This window comes from Meles meles, chromosome 19, assembly GCF_922984935.1.
Source record: "Meles meles chromosome 19, mMelMel3.1 paternal haplotype, whole genome shotgun sequence".
In the NCBI taxonomy this organism is placed as follows: Eukaryota; Metazoa; Chordata; class Mammalia; order Carnivora; family Mustelidae; genus Meles; species Meles meles.
Genome location: NC_060084.1, coordinates 35104519 through 35122119, shown reverse-complemented (window position 1 = coordinate 35122119; position 17601 = coordinate 35104519). Strand labels below are relative to the sequence as shown.

The following is a 17601-nucleotide window of genomic DNA, read 5'->3' as shown; positions in this document are numbered from 1 at the left end:
TAGGAATGTTCCCAGGAGAATTGCAGTCCCTGTCACCCAGGGGTTTCTGTAGAGTTTGGTGCACACAGAAGTGAAGACAGTTTCACTCAGAAAGTTTACTAAAGAAGGGGTCTGTGATCTTGTGGCTCTGGGCCAAGGATCCAGTCAAGGCCATTTTTGCTCTGACCCTCTGAAGAGGCATGAAAAGCCACCAAGGAACAAAAACCACACAGAGGACCAGCTCACCTTGAGGCCATCCTCCTGACAAGGGATGGTGCAACTCCACCCAGGCAAAGAAACCTGAGAAGCAGAATAGGAGGTACCTCCCCCAGAAGACAGACTGGAAGAACAGATGAATGACAAGCTAATAGATGTCACGGGACTGTAGAAGTCCAACACTATAGTAAAATAATATATTGAACTCCAGGTGTTTCCTCACAACTTGTTTTTCCTTCAGTCTAAAATTTTACATTTTTTTTTTACATTTTTCCCATTATAACTAGATCCTTATTTTACCAATGTATGTTTTAAGTTGCTTTTTAATCTTTTTTTCACATCAACATTTTATAGATTTATGCCTCATTCTAGTCCTTTTTTCACTCTATTAAATTTTATTTTATTTATTTAAAAATATTTTTTAAAAAGACTTTATTTATTTGACAGAGAGAGATACAGCAAGAGAGGGAACACAAGCAGGAGCAGTGAGAGAGGGAAAAGTGGGCTTCCTGCAGAGTGGGGAGCCCAATGTGGGACTCAGTCGCAGGACCCTGGGATCATGACCTGAGCCAAAGGCAGACATTTAACAACTGAGCCACCCAGGCGCCTTAAGTTTATATATATATACATATATATATATATATATACACACACACACATATATAAATATATATGCAAATATGCAAAGAATATGCAAAGAAAACAAATATCCAAATATGTGTTCGTGTGTTAGAAGACACTACATCAAATATGCAAAGAAAACATATAAGTTCATATATATATATATGAACATATGAACTTATATGTTTTCTTTGCATATTTGATGTAGTGTCTTCTAACACACGAACCTAAATTCAGTCAGGAATAAGTAGATCACCCTGCTTGTCCACCCTGAGAGATTATAGTCTTTCTCCACCAACCCACCACACCCCCCCACCCCCATTTTTATTGTTTTGTTCATTTTGGCTTTGTTCGCATTTCTGTGGTAGCTGCAGATCATTTTAGATTTTTTCCTATGGTGGATTTTGGTGCAATATCAACCAAATATCATGGTTGATATTTTGGACCCTATTCATTTGCTGATCCATCCTTCTTGGGCAGAATGACTAGAACTCACAACAAAGAAAGGAACCAGAGGCAATGTTCTCTGCCACAGAGCTAATCTATATGGATATAAGCAAGATGTCAGAGATAGAATTCAGGAGAGCAATTATAAAATTAATAGTTCGGCTTGAAAAAAGCATAGATGACAATACAAAATCTCTAAGGGTGGAAATGAGATCTAATCACACCAAACTTAAAAATGCTATTGATAGGATGCAGTCTAAATTGGATGCTCTAAGAGTTAGGGACAGTGACTCTGAAGAGGGATTAAGTGATCTAGAGGACAGGCTGGATGGAAAGGAAGGAAGCTGAAGAAAAGACAGAGAAACAAATTATAGCCCATGAAGAAAGGTTTAGAAAATTTAATGATGCCTTGAAAAGAACCAATGTCAGAATCATTGGGATCCAAGGGGTGGACAGAGAGAGAGAGGGCTAGAAAGTATGTTTGAGCAAATCATGGCTGAGAACTTCCCTAATCTGGGGAATGAAACAAGCATTCATGTCCAAGAGGCAGAGAAGACTCCTCACAAAATCAATAAAAATACACCAACACCCTGACACGTAACAGTAAAGCTTGCAAATCTTTGAGCCAAAGAAGCTATCCTGAGAGCAGCTAGGGAAAGTAGACTCCATACTATGGAGGAAGAACATCAGAAGAACATGAAACCTATCCACAGAATCCTGGCGGGCATGAAAGTCCAGCAAGATACATTCAGGGTATTAAATGCAAAGAACATGCAGCCAAGAACACTTTATCCAGCAAGGCTGTCATTGAGAATGGAAGGAGAGAGAAAGTGTTCCCAGGACAGATGGAAAGAATATGTTACCACCAAGAAATATTAAGGGGGATTGTGTCATTGAAAGGAGACCCCAAGAGTAATGTAGACCAAAAAATAACAGAGACAGTTTACAGAAACTGGGGCTTCACAGGCAATACAATGGCACTAAGTTCATATCTTTCAATAGTTACTCAATGTAAATGGGCAGATGGTCCCATCAAAAGACACAGAGTTTTAGATTGGATAAAAAAGCAGGACCCATCCATATGCTGTCTACAGGAGACTCATTTTGAACCTAAAGACACCTCCATATTGCAAGTGAGGGGATGGAGAATAATTTACCACTCTAACAGACCACAAAAAAAAGGTGGGGTAGCAATCCTCATATCAGCCAAACTAGATTTTAAACAAAGATTCATAAGAGATGTAGAGGACACTATATCATACTTAAAGGGTGTGTCCAACAAGAAGATCTAACAATTGTAAATATCTATGCCTCCAACATGGGACCAGCCAATTATATAAACCTATTAATAAACACAATAAAGAACCATATAAATAAGAATATATTAATAGTAGGAGACCTCAACACTGCACTCACAGCAATGGACAGATCATTTAAGCCAAAGATCAACAAAGAAACAAGAGCTATGAATGACACATTGGACTAGATGGACTTCGTAGATATATACAGAATATTCCATCCTAAAACAACTGAATACTCATTCTTTCTGAGTGCACATGGAACTTTTTCCAGAATAGATCATATAGTGGGTCACAAATCAGGTGTCAACTGATATCAAAAGATTGGAATTATTCCCTGAATATTTTCAGACCAAAATGCTTTGAAACTAGAACTCAATGACAAAAAAAAAAAAAAAAAAAAAAGTGAAAGGAACTCGAGTACTTGGAGGTTAAAAAGCATCCTGCTAAAGAATGAATGGGTCAGTCAGCAAATTATAGAACTTAAACAACTCAGGCAAACCAAAGAATATGAAAACACATCCGTTCAAAAACTATGGGATATTGCAAAAGCGGTCCTTAGAAGGAAGTACAAAGCCATCAGAACCGCTCTCAAGAAAGCAGAAAGGTACCAAATGCACAAGCTAACTTTAGAGCTAAAGTAGCTATACAGAGAGCAGTAAATAAAACCTAAACCAAGCAGAAGAGAAATAATAAAGATTAGAGCAGAAATCAATGAAATAGAAACCAGGAAAACAGTAGAACAGATCAACAAAACTAGAAGCTAGTTCTTTGAAAGAATTAATAAGGTCTGTAAACCTCTGGCCAGACTTATCCAAAAGAAAAGAGAAAGGACCCAAATCAATAAAATCAGGAACAAAAGGGGAGAAATCACGACCAATACCAAGAAAACAGAGACAGTTATTAGCACTTCTTATCAACAGTTATATGCCAACAAACTAGGTAATTTGGAAGAAATGGATGCATTCCTGGAAACTTATAATCTATCAGGACCGAAACAGGAAAAAATAGACAATTGGAATAGACCAGTAACAAGCAAGGAAATTGAAACAGTTATCAAAAACCTCCTCAAAAAAACAAAAGTCCAGGGCCAGATGGCTTCCCAGGGTAATTCTACCAAACATTTAAAGAAGAGATAGTTCCTATTCTACTGAAGGTGTTTCAAAAAATAGAAATGGAAGAAAACTTCCAAACTCTTTCTATGAGGCCAGCATTACCCTGATCCCCAAACCAGGCAAAGACCCCAACAAAAAGGAGAATTGCAGACAAAAATCCCTGATGAACATGGATGCCAAAATACTCACCAAGATCCTAGTCAATAGGATCCAACAGTACATTAAAAGGATTATTCACGGGGTGCCTGGGTGGCTCAGTGGGTTAAAGCCTCTGCCTTCGGCTCAGGTCCTGATCCCAGGGTCCTGGGATCAAGCCCCGCATGGGGCTCACTGCTTAGCGGGAAGCCTGCTTCCTCCACTCTCTCTGCCTGCCTCTCTGCCTACTTGTGATCTCTATCTGTCAAATATATAATTAAAATCTTAAAAAAAAAAGGATTATTCACTACCACCAGGTGGGATTTATTCCTGGCATGCAAGGGCGGTTTAACATTCACAGATCAATCAACATGATAGATCACATCAACAAAAAGGAGACAAGAACCATATGATCCTCTCAATTGATGCAGAAAAAGCATTTGAGAAAGTACAGCATCCTTTCTTGATTAAAACTCTTCACAGTGGAGGGTTAGAGGGAACATACCTCAATCTCATAAGAGCCATCTATGAAAAACACACAGCAAATAGCATTCTCACTGGGAAAAAACTGAGAGCTTTTCCCTTAATGTCAGGAACAGGACAGGGATGCGCACTATCACCACTATTGTTCAACATAGTAGTAGAAGTCCTAGCCTCAGAAATCAGACAACAAAAAGAAATAAAAGGCGTTCAAATTGGCAAAGAAGTCAAACCCTCACTCTTCATAGATGACATGATACTTTATGTGGAAACCCAAAAGACTCCACCTCCAAATCACTAGAACGCATAAAGCAAATCAGCAATGTGGCAGGATACAAAATCAACGCACAGAAGTCAGTTGCTTTTCTGTACACTAACAATGTGACTGAAGAAAGAGAAATTAAGAAATAAGTTCCACTTACAACTTCACCAAAAGCCAAGATACCTAGGAATAAAACTAACCAAAGAGTTAAAGGATCTACACTCTAGAAACTACTAAACACTTATGAAAGAAATTGGGGAAGATACAAAGAGATGGAAAAACATTCTGTGCTCATAGATTGGAAGGATAAGCATTGTGGAAATGTCTATGCTGCCCAGAACCATCTACACTTTCAATGGAATCCCTATCAAAAGACCACTGACATTTTTCATAGAGCTGGAACAAACAATCCTAAAATTTTAATGGAACCAGAAAAGATCCTGCATCACCAGGGGAATGTTGAAAAAGAAAGCCAAAGTGGGGGCATCACAATGCCTGACTTCAAGCTATATTACAAAGCCATGCTCATCAAGACAGCACAGTACTGCACAAAAACAGATCAGTGGAATGGACTAGAGAGTCCAGAAATGGACCCTCAACTAATGGTTAACTACTCTTTGGGAAAGCAGGAAAGAATATCTGATGGAAAAAAGACAGTCTCTTCAATAAATGGTGTTGGGAAAAATTAGACAGCCACATGAAGAAGAATGAAAGTGGACCATTTTCTTACACCATACACAAAGATAAACTCAAAATGGATGAAAGACCACAGTGTGGGACAGGAATCCATCAAAATCTTTGAGGAGAACACAGACAGCAACCTATTCTACCTTGGACACAGCAAATTCTTTCAAAACATGTCTTGAAAGGGAAACAAAAGCAAAAATGAACTATTGGGACTTCATCAAGATAGAAAGCTTCTTCACAGCAAAGGAAACAACCAATTAAACTAAAAGGAAACGTATGGAATGGAAGAAGATATTTGCACATGTTATTATAGATAAAGGGCGAGTATCCAGGATCTATAAAGAACTCGAGCTGAACTCCCCAAAAAGCAAATAATCCCATCAAGAAAAGGGCGGAAGTCATGAACAGACACTTCTCCAAGGAAGACATACCAATGGCTAACAAACACATGAAAAAATGTTCCATGTCACTTGCCATCAGGAGAATACAAATCAAAACCACAATGAGATACCACCTTACACCAGTTAGGTCAGCAAAAATTACAAGACTTGAAACAACAAATGGTGATGAAGATGTGGAGACAAGGGAACCCTCTTACACTGTTGGTGGGAGTGCAAGCTAGTACAGCCACTCTGGAAAACAGTATGGAGGTTCCTCAAGACACTAAAAATGTAGCTACATTACAACTCAGCAATTACACTACTAGGTATTTACCACAAAGATACAGATGTAGTGAAAGAAAGGGACACATGCACCCCGATGTTCATAGCATCAGTGTCCGTAATAGCCAAACTGTGGAAGGAGCCCAGACATCCTTCAGCAGATGAATGGATAAAGAAGATGTGGTTCATATATACAATGGAATATTACTCAACCATCAGAAAGGAGGATTTACATTCACATGGATGAAACTGAAGGGGATTATGCTAAGTGAAATAAGTCAGTTGGAGAAAGACAATTATCATATGGTTTCATTCATATGTGGAACATAAGGAATAGTGTAGAGGCAGTAGGGGAAGGGAGGGAAACTGAATGGGAAGAGATCAGAGACAGAGACAAACCATATAAAACTCTTGACTCTGGGAAATCAACTGAGAGTTGCAGTAGGGGAGGTGGGTGATTAGATGGGGTCAATGGGTGATGAGCATTAAGGAGGGCACATGAGGTGATGAGCACTGGATAGTGTATGCAACTAGTGAATCCCTGAACATTATATCAGAAACCAATGTTTTGGGGGGCGCCTGGGTGGCTCAGTGGTTTAAGCTGCTGCCTTCGGCTCAGGTCATGATCTCAGGGTCCTGGGATCGAGTCCCACATCGGGCTCTCTGCTCAGCAGGGAGCCTGCTTCCTCCTCTCTCTCTCTCTCTGCCTCTCTGCCTACTTGTGATCTCTCTCTGTCAAATAAATAAATAAAATCTTTAAAAAAAAAAAAAAAAAAAAAGAAACCAATGTTTTGTACTATATGTTGAATAATTGAATTTAAAATAAATAAATAAGGAAACAAACAAACCAAATATCTCAATAGATAGATGTATGAAGGAAGAAAATTTTGGGGAAATCTATGCCATTTTATTAGGAAAAATAAGTTTACCAAGGGTTGATAGTACAAAAAGTCTTCTTTAGCATTCTACAATAGTGTTGTTTTTTTCTTTATGTTACCCACAAAGATTTTAGGCTTTAAATGATAAATTTTAGTTTCTATCAAGGAATGTATTTATTTATATATTTCCAAGATTTTATTTAAATTCAATTCAGTTAACATATAGAGTATTATTGATTTCAGGAGAAAGATTTAGTAATTTATTACTTGCATATAACACCCCATGCTCATTACTACACGTACCCTTCAAGGAATGTTTTAAACAAGTTGCTCACAGAGGAGGATGGATTTTTTTTTCAATGATATTAAATGGTAGATATTGGATTTGATGTTTAAAATGAGGATTCCTTTGCTTTAAGCAATAGTTCAGGGTTACAATTCTTCATTTGAGATTACATGATATCTCATTTGTAATGCTTCTACAGACTAATCCTATTAAAGAAAACTTGTATGGCTCTAAATGTTTGCATACTGTATTTTTATTGATTCATTTAAAGGTGTTAAAATTAAATGTTGTTAAAGGAGATTATGTACATATTATTGGCTAACACATAGCATATGCTGTCAAATTAGTGTTAAAATCAAGGAACTTTTTCCATGTTTTTCACTGGCAATTTCTGAAGCCATTATATCCAATTTCCTGTAGCTGATTGAATATCTTACTTCCTTTACAACCTATCTCTGTTTTCTAATATTTCAGTTTCTTGAGGGGAAAACTTGGGGAGCACACTGATTTTTGTATTTTAAATGTGTATTTTTAAACTCCATAGGTTATCCTGTCATACCAAAGTACTATTATGTGCCAGCTGATTTTGTAGAATACGAGAAAAGAAACCCTGGTAGTCAAAAGCGATTTCCTAGCAACTGTGGCAGTGATGGAAAACTCTTTCTTTGGGGACAAGCCCTTTATATCATTGCAAAACTCCTGGGTAAGTGGAGAAGTTTGGGAACTTTTTTTCCCTTGATACCAAGCTGTTAGAAATAAGTATATTTTTGCTCTCATCTTTCTTGGATTTGGGTGGTGTTTCCTACTGTTAAGAGGTCTTGGGCGAGTTTCTTAGTATGTAAAGCTATATTAATATATCTGTTTCACTGAATAATGATGGACAGTTTCTGGGAAGAATGTCAAATAGGTGTACCATTAAATCATTTAGGGGCTCCATTCAGCTTGGTGGATAGGTTTCTAGCAGGAGGCTGTGGAAACTTTGAGTTACTTTTATATAACATAACAAAAATTCTGATTTTATGCTTGGTCATAGCGTTAGTAAACCACTTGTCAAAAGGAATTAGTTATCTCAAAGTTCTCTTCTTTCCCATAAATATGCATTGGTAATATACTCAGCTTAGAGGCTTAACGGGACCATTATTCATAATTTTTTGAGGATTTTTCAGCTTATCCCAAAACTTCTGCCAAATATGAGTACTCTTTGGACACATTGAGATGAAGGCTAATTTAAGGAACACACACACAAAAGCATTATTATGCATCTTTCTGCATCATTGCTTGCTTAAATTTCAAATATTATTAGCATTCCCATCAAAAAGGCTATCAAATTAGAGTCAGAATTCCTTAATGGCAAACAAATTATGAAACAGGCTGATTGTAAATACTGTATGTACCTGCACTAAAAGAACTGCTTACCGTGTGAAGTATGTTATTATCTTTGCTGTTCCCAGTATTACTGCATAAATGCTAAATCTTTTTGTGTTGTAAGAATAATCATCTTTGGTTTCTTTCTTTCTTTTTTACATTCCATTAAGGAAGAATATTTCAGATTTCCAATTCAAGCTTTACACAAATGACATATAAGAGCACACAGAAGCTAATCAAAGAATAGAAAATTAAGTTAATGCTGTTTTTATTTTATTTTATTTATTTATTTTTAAAAGATTTTTTTTTTTTTTTAACAGGAAACATAACTGTTTATTTATTTTTTTTTTTTCAGCGTAACAGTATTCATTCTTTTTGCACAACACCCAGTGCTCCATGCAAAACGTGCCCTCCCCATCACCCACCACCTGTTCCCCCAACCTCCCACCCCTGACCCTTCAAAACCCTCAGGTTGTTTTTCAGAGTCCATAGTCTCTTATGGTTCGCCTCCCCTCCCCAATGTCCAGGAGGGGGCTAATGCTGTTTTTAATTTGCTTGTTTCCTAACTGCATTTTCTGGGTCTCCATATACACTTAATGCTAATTTAAGAACCTGTAGAAAAATTTTCTTCTTTTAAGGGGATAGCTTTTTGATAAGGAGTTAATATTATTTATACAGGGTTTGCTTTTAGATTTTCCAAAAGAAAAAAATATATATATACCTGAAGTAGTTTTCTTAGAATCAAGCCAAGTTGGCAAGGTTATCTCTGGTTAGAATGTTATTTTCCATCTCACTAGCATGAATACAAAGAAGCCTTCTGGTGATACCGTTAAATAAAACATGTTGTAGTAAAGAAATAGTTAACTGATCTAAGGATAAGAATTGTAACATCTGAATCCTAAATTTCTATATATTGGAGCTTGGAAATTATAATTGAGCTTGATGAAATTTTTCTGATTCTGAGGTTGAAAACTAGAGCTTGGGATACTGAGTTTGAGATCTGAACCTTTATCATCCTGCTTTTTGCTCTACATCTAGTCTGTGATCAAGTGCTAGGAAGAGTGCTATTTGAGCAAAGTCTGTGGATAAAATTGAGGCTAATGAATTTGGAATGCAGAATTGACTGTACTATACATAAGCAACTTGGGCTTTTAAAAATGAAGAAATTGAAAATAGTATCAGTAAAAAAGCATTGGACCTTCCATACTCTAAAATAAATGTATTGAATGTAGACATTTTGAGTGTAGATAGCATTTCCTTATGTTAAGATGAATGTGAACAGAGGGGCGCCTGGGTGACTCAGTGGGTTAAAGCCTCTGCCTTGGGCCCGGGTCATGATCCCAGGGTCCTGGGATCGAGCCCCGCATCGGGCTCTCTGCTCAGCAGGGAGCCTGCTTCCCCCACTCTCTCTCTGCCTGCCTCCCTGCCTACTTGTGATCTCTGTCTGTCAAACAAATAAGTAAAATCTTTAAAAAAAAAAAAAAAAAAGATGAATGTGAACAGAAATAGTCCAGGCCGGACCTTCTCATCTCTGTTTCATGACCAAAAAGAAGAAAAACTTCAAAGAAAGAGTCAATTTCTCTTTTCCCTGCTGAGCTCCTAAAAAGGCAGTTGAGAGCATACAGAAGGTGTGTTGCAAACTATGAAACCACATACTTTCTCTGCTGCTGAAAAAAGAGATGCTACATATTCATTGGCATTCTGACCTAGCTGTGTGTCATCTGGTTAACAAGCTCACTGGTTAAGATGAATAAGCTCTCAGAAGACTGAATCATTTAGTTGCTCTTAACTATTATATACTTGCCCCCAAGAACATTAAACCTCTATGGATGTTATTGAGATTCCAGATGCCACATTTACTAACAAAGTCTTATTTATTCATTAAAGGGGCTTGGTTGGATATCTGCTTGACAGCATTTTGTGGGTCCATTTAATTGGAATTAACTGAAAATAAAAGAATAGTAAATCTTTGAAACTATTCTATGATATAGAATTCTAATTCTATATCATATGATATACTAATTCAGGCCAGTTTGTATCCAGTGAAATCTAGTAAGAATATTTTGCATATATGTATATATATATATGCAAACCATATATATATATATATGGTATATCTCACCCTAATGAATAATTATGCAACAAAACTATGTTTCATCCCATTGTTAGAGCAAAAAGACTCAATATGCTGTTTCCTGGCCTAAGACCTGAACTACCTAGTATATTCTTAGAAAATAATTATTAGAGTATTTTTTTCTTTAGAAAATTCAGATTTTAAGAAAATCAGTAGTTGCTATAAAATGTCAAAAATTATAAATGTTAATTTTATTTATTTATTTATTTGTTTATATCTAACATAGAATTGCTATTACTGGAATACTATATTCTAATATTTTCTTACAGTATTACATTGTAGAAAATATTAGAAATAATTAAAAATAAAATCAAGTTTACATCTGATCTTTGGGCAAAACATAATGATTGTTAGTATTTGCTGTCTATCCCTTGTTCTTTTTTTTAATATAACTTTTTTGAATTACATGTTAGTTTTTGATGTAGTGTTCCATGATAAACATGCTTATTTTAAACCAGATGAGACATATTTTAAGATATAACATTTGACTTGTCTTAGAATAAAATGATCATTCGCTATACCTTTAATCATTATTTAAATTTGGAAGTTTAGAAACCTACCATAGAAGAGATGATCAGCCTCTAGAACACAGCGTATCTTTTTTCCCCACATTTTTAAATTTAGTTAATTAACATATATTATTGGTTTCAGAGGTACAGGCCCGTGATTCATATATAATATGAATATAATATATATAATTATATAATACCCACTGTTCATTGTATTACATGCCCTCCTTAATGTCCATCACCTTAATATCCTTCCTCCAACCCTCAGTTTGTTTCCTGTGATTAAGAGGCTCTTATAGTTTGTCTCCCTCTCTGGTTTAGTCTTGTTCTATTTTTTCCTCTCTTCCTCTATGATCTTTTGTTTTGTTTCTTAAATTCCACATATCAGTGAGATCATATGATAATTGTGTTTCTGTGATTGACTTATTTCGCTTAGCATAATACCCTCTAGTTCCATCCACATCATTGCAAGTGGCAAGATTTCATTTTTTTTTAAAGATTTTATTTATTTATTTGACAGACAGAGATCACAAGTAGGCAGAGAGGCAGGCAGAGAGAGAGGAGGAAGCAGGCTCCTGCTGAGCAGAGAGCCCAATGCGGGGTTTGATCCCAGGACCCTGGGATCACGACCTGAGCCGAAGGCAGAGGCTTAACCCACTGAGCCACCCAGGCGCCCCAAGATTTCATTTATTTTGATGGCTGCATAATATTCCATATATATGTGTGTGTGTGCATGTGTACACACACACACACATGCTGCATCTTCTTTATCCATTCATCTGTTGATGGAGGTTTGGGCTCTTTCCATAGTTTGGCTGTTTTAGACATTGCTTCTGTAAACACTGGGGTACAAATGCCCTTCAGATCACTACATTTGTATCTTTGGGGTGTACCTCTTTAAGTGTTTTGCAAAAATAACTTCGAAAGTATTTATCATATAAAAGTCACTTGAAAAACCATGATCTTTGGATTGGATTTTTTTTTTTTTTTTTGAGGTTAAGAAAACAAGAGAAATGTAACATGAGGTTAATGGTAACTAACTCTAATACTTCCCCAAAGTCATTACTTAACTTTAATATATTTTCTTATACAGTGTTTTTAAAAAGAAAAACTAAGAGACCATGTTTCCTGGTCTTAGGTCAGGAAACAGCATATTGAGTTTAGCTTTAAAAAAATCTGACTTCTAGGGGCGCCTGGGTGGCTCAGTGGGTTAAAGCCTCTGCCTTTGGCTCAGGTCATGATCCCAGGGTTCTGGGATCGAGCCCTGCATCGGGCTGTCTGCTCTGCGGACAGCCTGCTTCCTCCTCTCTCTCTCTGCCTGCCTCTCTGCCTACTTGTGATCTCTGTCTGTCAAATAAATAAAATCTTTGAAAAAAAAAATCTGACTTCTAGACTTTAGCTTTTCTTTTCAATATATTTTTAGTTAACTTCCCTTATATCCTGTACATCAGATATTCATGATCATGACCTTCATTTAGGCACCATTATAAGATGCTAAATCATTAAAGATTAGAGTATTATATATATAAAGATTAGAGTATAACTTAAGATAGGTGGATAGAGAATTTTTTTAGGTTGGACACTTTGAAAACAATAAATATCAAGAGTTAAAATGAGGGATGTTCTCTGATTAAATTTGAAAATATTGAGCAATTTTTTAAAAGATTTAATTTGTTTTAGAGACAGAAAATGCATGAGTGGGGGGAGGGAAGAGGGAGAGAATCTTCAAGCAGACTCCCCACTGAGCAAAGAGCCCAATGTGGGGCTTGATCTCATGATCCATGAGATCATGACCCAAGCCTAAACCAAGAGTTAAGATGCTAGACCAGCTGTGCCAACCATATGCCCTAAAATATTGAGCAATTTTAATTAACTACAACTTTCTCTCCAACACACATAAACTCCCAGAATATTCAGGTGAAGAAAATTCTCTTGAATTTCACAAAGGATTTTTTTTCTTTTTGAGGGAGGTGTTATTGAATTTCCTAGGAGTGTTAATAAAAGATGTCTAAAGTGATAAAATAAATATAGAGGTATATTAAAGTATGCAAAATGTTATATACATATAAAGTTCCCAACTTAATTTTTTGGGTGTCTAATATTCTTTGGTAAGTCATTATTTGGAATCCAATTTATTTTCCAGTAGAAACTGTATTTTAAAAGATTATTGACAACCAGCACACTTGTAACCAACCATTTGATATAGATTATTTCTCTGGTATAATCATCTTTTTGATCACTTCCTTCTCTGCTAGTTTCTCTTCCTATTTTTCTTTTCATGTTTTTCTTGGACTGTGATGGAAAGACTAAGAGTTTTAGAGTCATAAACTTAAGGAACTGGACAGTTCAGGATTTCAGTGAAGTTTCTGCTACTTATCACTTACATGACTTGAGGAATTTTCTTAACTAATGAAGAAATATACATAAAACATTTACTTTGGCACAGATATATACTTAAATGGCTCTATTTCCTGTACTTCCTTCTGCCCTCCGTCTCTCAGCCACCATTTAAGAGATAGTATTTATTAAAATGTATTTCATAGTTCTCATTAACCAGACAACTTAGGATGCTCATGGGCCCTCCTTGTAGGTACCCCCATAGTCACAAAACATCACAAGAATAAAATGCTTCCCTAGTTGCTACTTAAAAATCTTTTGTCTTCTCCACGATTTAGCTGCTATTTGTAGAGGCCTATTGTATGTTAGTCACTGATATCCAATAGCTCTACAGCAAGAAAATGACAACCTAGGAAATATATACTACTTCCTAATTCTAATATTTGTAGCTAAGGTAAATTCATTTGCATTTGATTTCGTTCATGGTATTTTTTGCCCAATTGACGTCAGATATAAAAGCTACTGATTAAGCCTGGAAACCTAATGCTTTGTAAAGTTAAATTTAGTGATAAAGTGCCCCCTAGTGTGCCCGAGGACAAAAGAAACTGGTCTTGATTTTCTTTTCTTTTCTTTTTTTTTAATTTTTTATTTATTTATGTGACAGAGAGAGACACAGCAAGGTAGGGAACACAAGCAGGGGAAGTGGGAGAGGGAGAAGCAGGCTTCCAGCTGAGCAGGGAGTCCAGTGCAGGGCTCCATCCCAGGATCCTGGGATCATGACCTGAGCAAAAGGCGGCTGCTTTACGACTGAGCCACCCTTGGCACCCTGGTCTTGATTTTCATTTGTCTCTTGACTTCAAAAGCAGTTGACTCCTTACTTACTAAGTTGACTTAGCACAAGGTTTTGGTACTGATCAGTTAAATATAAAACGAACAGATAAGAGTATACAGATACATTTCTACATTGTGGTTGCTAAGAGATTTCCCAGCTGTTACACTTCAGGAAACTTCAAGCAGAAAGACATCAATTTCTAAGCACTTTTGTTATCTTTTTCATGGTATCTGTGTGATTGCTAGTGCCCTGAAGTGGGATTTCTGGGCAGTAGGCATTATAAACACCTTGTGAGCACATGTAATACAGTATGACTATAAAAGCTTCACCTAAGAAGATTTTCTTCCTTTAGCTTATTATATAAATTTCTGGCTTTCTTAAAACTAAAATTTTTAGTTAAATTGCTACTAAGGCTAGGAAACTTGTATAAAAATTTATGATGCCACCCTTAAATATATTAGTAAAATTGAATATAAAAGCAGTGATGCCTAGAGTCTGAGAAGACCACATACATCAGACTGTTTCCCAGAAATACTAATAATACCTGCCTTAAAATGTATCCGATTCTGTGCTCTGTCCTTTGTGAGTTTTAACCTAGGTAATCCTCCTAGCTTCATATGACATATGGATGCCATATGTCATAACTGAGGCTCAGAAGAATTTAGCAACTCATCCAAGGTTACATAGCCCGTGACTGATTTACTGATTTATTCAGGAATCTGCAGGGTGATTGTATCACCTCTAACCTTTCTGGCAATAAATATGCTCATTAAAAATAAAAACCTTTTGTTTTGTGAGATTAAGAGTCATTTATGGTTTGTCTCCCTCCCAATCCCATCGGTTGCTGGGGGGAGGTGGGATTGGAAGAGGGGGAGGGGGCTATGGACATTGGGGAGGGTATGTGCTATCGTGAGTGCTGTGAAGTGTGTAAACCTGGCGATTCACAGACCTGTACCCCTGGGGATAAAAATACATTATATGTTTATTAAAAAAAAAAAAAATTTGGAAGGGGAGGCGAACCATAAGAGACTATGAACTCTGGAAAACAACCTGAGGGTTTTGAAGGGTCAGGGGTGGGAGGTTGGGGGAACAGGTGGTGGGTAATGGGGAGGGCACGTTTTGCATGGAGCACTGGGTGTTGTGCAAAAACAATGAATACTGTTACGCTGAAAAAAATAAATAAAATGGGAAAAAAAATAAAATAAAAACCTTGCTAACAATAAAAGATACTAATTTGTATCCTGTTTTCATTTACATGCTTATTTTTAAAAAACTTATTTCTTAGTCATTTTTTGTCCTCTATGAATTGTCTAGTTTTCTTTGCCCATTTAACTTTGATTTTTATGGGTTTTCTTATCAGTCTGCATATGTATTAGGTGTATTGACCTCTTTGGTATTTTCCTAGTTTGTTTGCCTATGAATTTTTTTACATTGCTTTTTGATGAACAAAATTTAAAATCTTTATATAATTAGATCTATCATTATTTTTCAATTTAATTCTGGCCATGGAATTTAATATTTAATTCTAAGAAATCCATCCCTGTTAGTCAATTGAGTTAAAAGCATTTATAAATTTGAATTATTTTTTGGTATGGTATCTGAGGTTGAGGATCTACATTTTCTTTTTCTCTGTAGCTTATTTCTTAATAAATGTGTTACTAATATGTGGCACTACAGCTGAGAATCAGTTAGGCTTAGAAGCACATAATTTTACCCTATAAATTATCTGCTGAGCCTATTTTAGTATGTCCTATATAATTTTGGTGTCATGATAAAAAAAATTACTTGCTCTGTTAAATTTCCTTTGAATTGTTATTTTATTAAAGAAGAAAATTCTTCTTGATATTTTCTTCTTACCCTCAACAATGATTGAAGTAAACTTGGTGTATTTTTCATAAAATATCTACACACAAAAAATACACATATTAATGAACCTAATCTGTTGTCTAAAGATTTAAAGACAGCTGTCCCAATTTATAGAAACGCTTATCTGTGAAGTTTGGTACCATTCTATGAAATGTAGAAAGCCATTGGTCTTATATCCTTGTTCCGTTATTTTCATTTTAAATATTCTGTAGTTGGTTGGGCACACGTTCCTTCAGGCTTTCACTCTTCACCAGAAAGCCAGTACCATGGAACTGGCACAGTGAGGAACCCTGTTTTGCCTCCTGAATGTCAAAAATCAATGCAGTTCAAAAAAATACATTTATAACATGATCTTTTTGAGGCATTAGTCACTTTTACCATTATGAAAATTAAAGCAATGATTACAGCAATTGACGTTTCCAAATTTGTTAACCCAGAAGTTTATTATTTTGTTTAATTAGTCTCTTGAGCACCTACTATATGGCAGATGCTATTCTAGAAAGTGGGGAATAGCCATGAATGAGAAGCATACAGCCTGTGGGGTTATAGATGAGCACATGGTGTAAGTTCGGATGTCAAGCTGGATATATAAGTGCAGTACAAATAGAGAAATCAGAAGGAAATGCAAAGAAATAAGCTTTTTCAAGAGACTTGGTTAACTGATCCATATCAATTTTACTAGATTAGCATTTATGCTTTCCAAGGATATAAGATTTCCTAATTTTTCTGTCATTTATAAATGACATAATAATAAAGATGGAATTTCCTTTCTGTAGAAAGACAGTGAAACATTAATTATGTAAAATGCTTGTTGGTAGTGGAAATTTTTTCACATCCAATGATCAGACAAATGAGATAGGGAAATAATTTGGTGCTATTTAGAATATCATTGTACTAATCAACCCTGCATCATGAGCTCAACTGATATTAATAAATAGAAATTATATGGCAGTATTTGCCATAATTAAGCCTACATTGATTTGGTTTAAATTTTGCAAAAGTGTATTTTTTTCTCAGAGGTAGAAGAATATTCTGTGATTTGAATAGGAAAAATATAACATATCAAGGTCTAAGTTATTTGTTTAATGTTTTCTCCTATTGGTATATTTTCCATCTGTGTTGTATAGTGTCAGTGTTCTTTTTTTTTTTTTTTAAGATTTTATTTATTTATTTGTGTGACAGAGAGATCACAAGTAGGTAGAGAGGCAGGCAGAGAGAGAGGAAGGGAAGCAGGCTCCCGGCTGAGCAGAGAGCCTGATGCAGGGCTCGATCCCAGGACCCTGGGATCATGACCTGAGCCGAAGGCAGAGGCTTTAACCCACTGCAGTGTCAGTGTTCTTAAAGGGTAAAATTAGTCTAGGCTATGAGTACAGACTCGAGAGAGGGACTGCGTTTGAATCTAAGCTCTGTCATTTACTTTCTGTGTGCAAGTTGCTGAGCCCCTCCGTGCCATTTTGTCATCCGTAAAATGACAAGATTGTGGTGAGGATTA

At 36.1% G+C, this 17601-nt stretch overlaps 1 protein-coding gene across 3 annotated transcripts in view; it reads left to right on the top strand.

Annotated features, from left to right (window-relative positions):
* The window catches only part of PHKB (phosphorylase kinase regulatory subunit beta), a 249812-nt gene that overhangs the window by 138551 nt on the left and 93660 nt on the right, over positions 1 to 17601 (top strand). For all 3 annotated transcript variants that reach the window (XM_045988942.1, XM_045988940.1, XM_045988941.1), the window contains one exon: positions 7611 to 7769. In XM_045988942.1, the coding sequence (XP_045844898.1) occupies positions 7611 to 7769 (159 nt within the window). The remainder of the gene's footprint in view (positions 1 to 7610; positions 7770 to 17601) is intronic.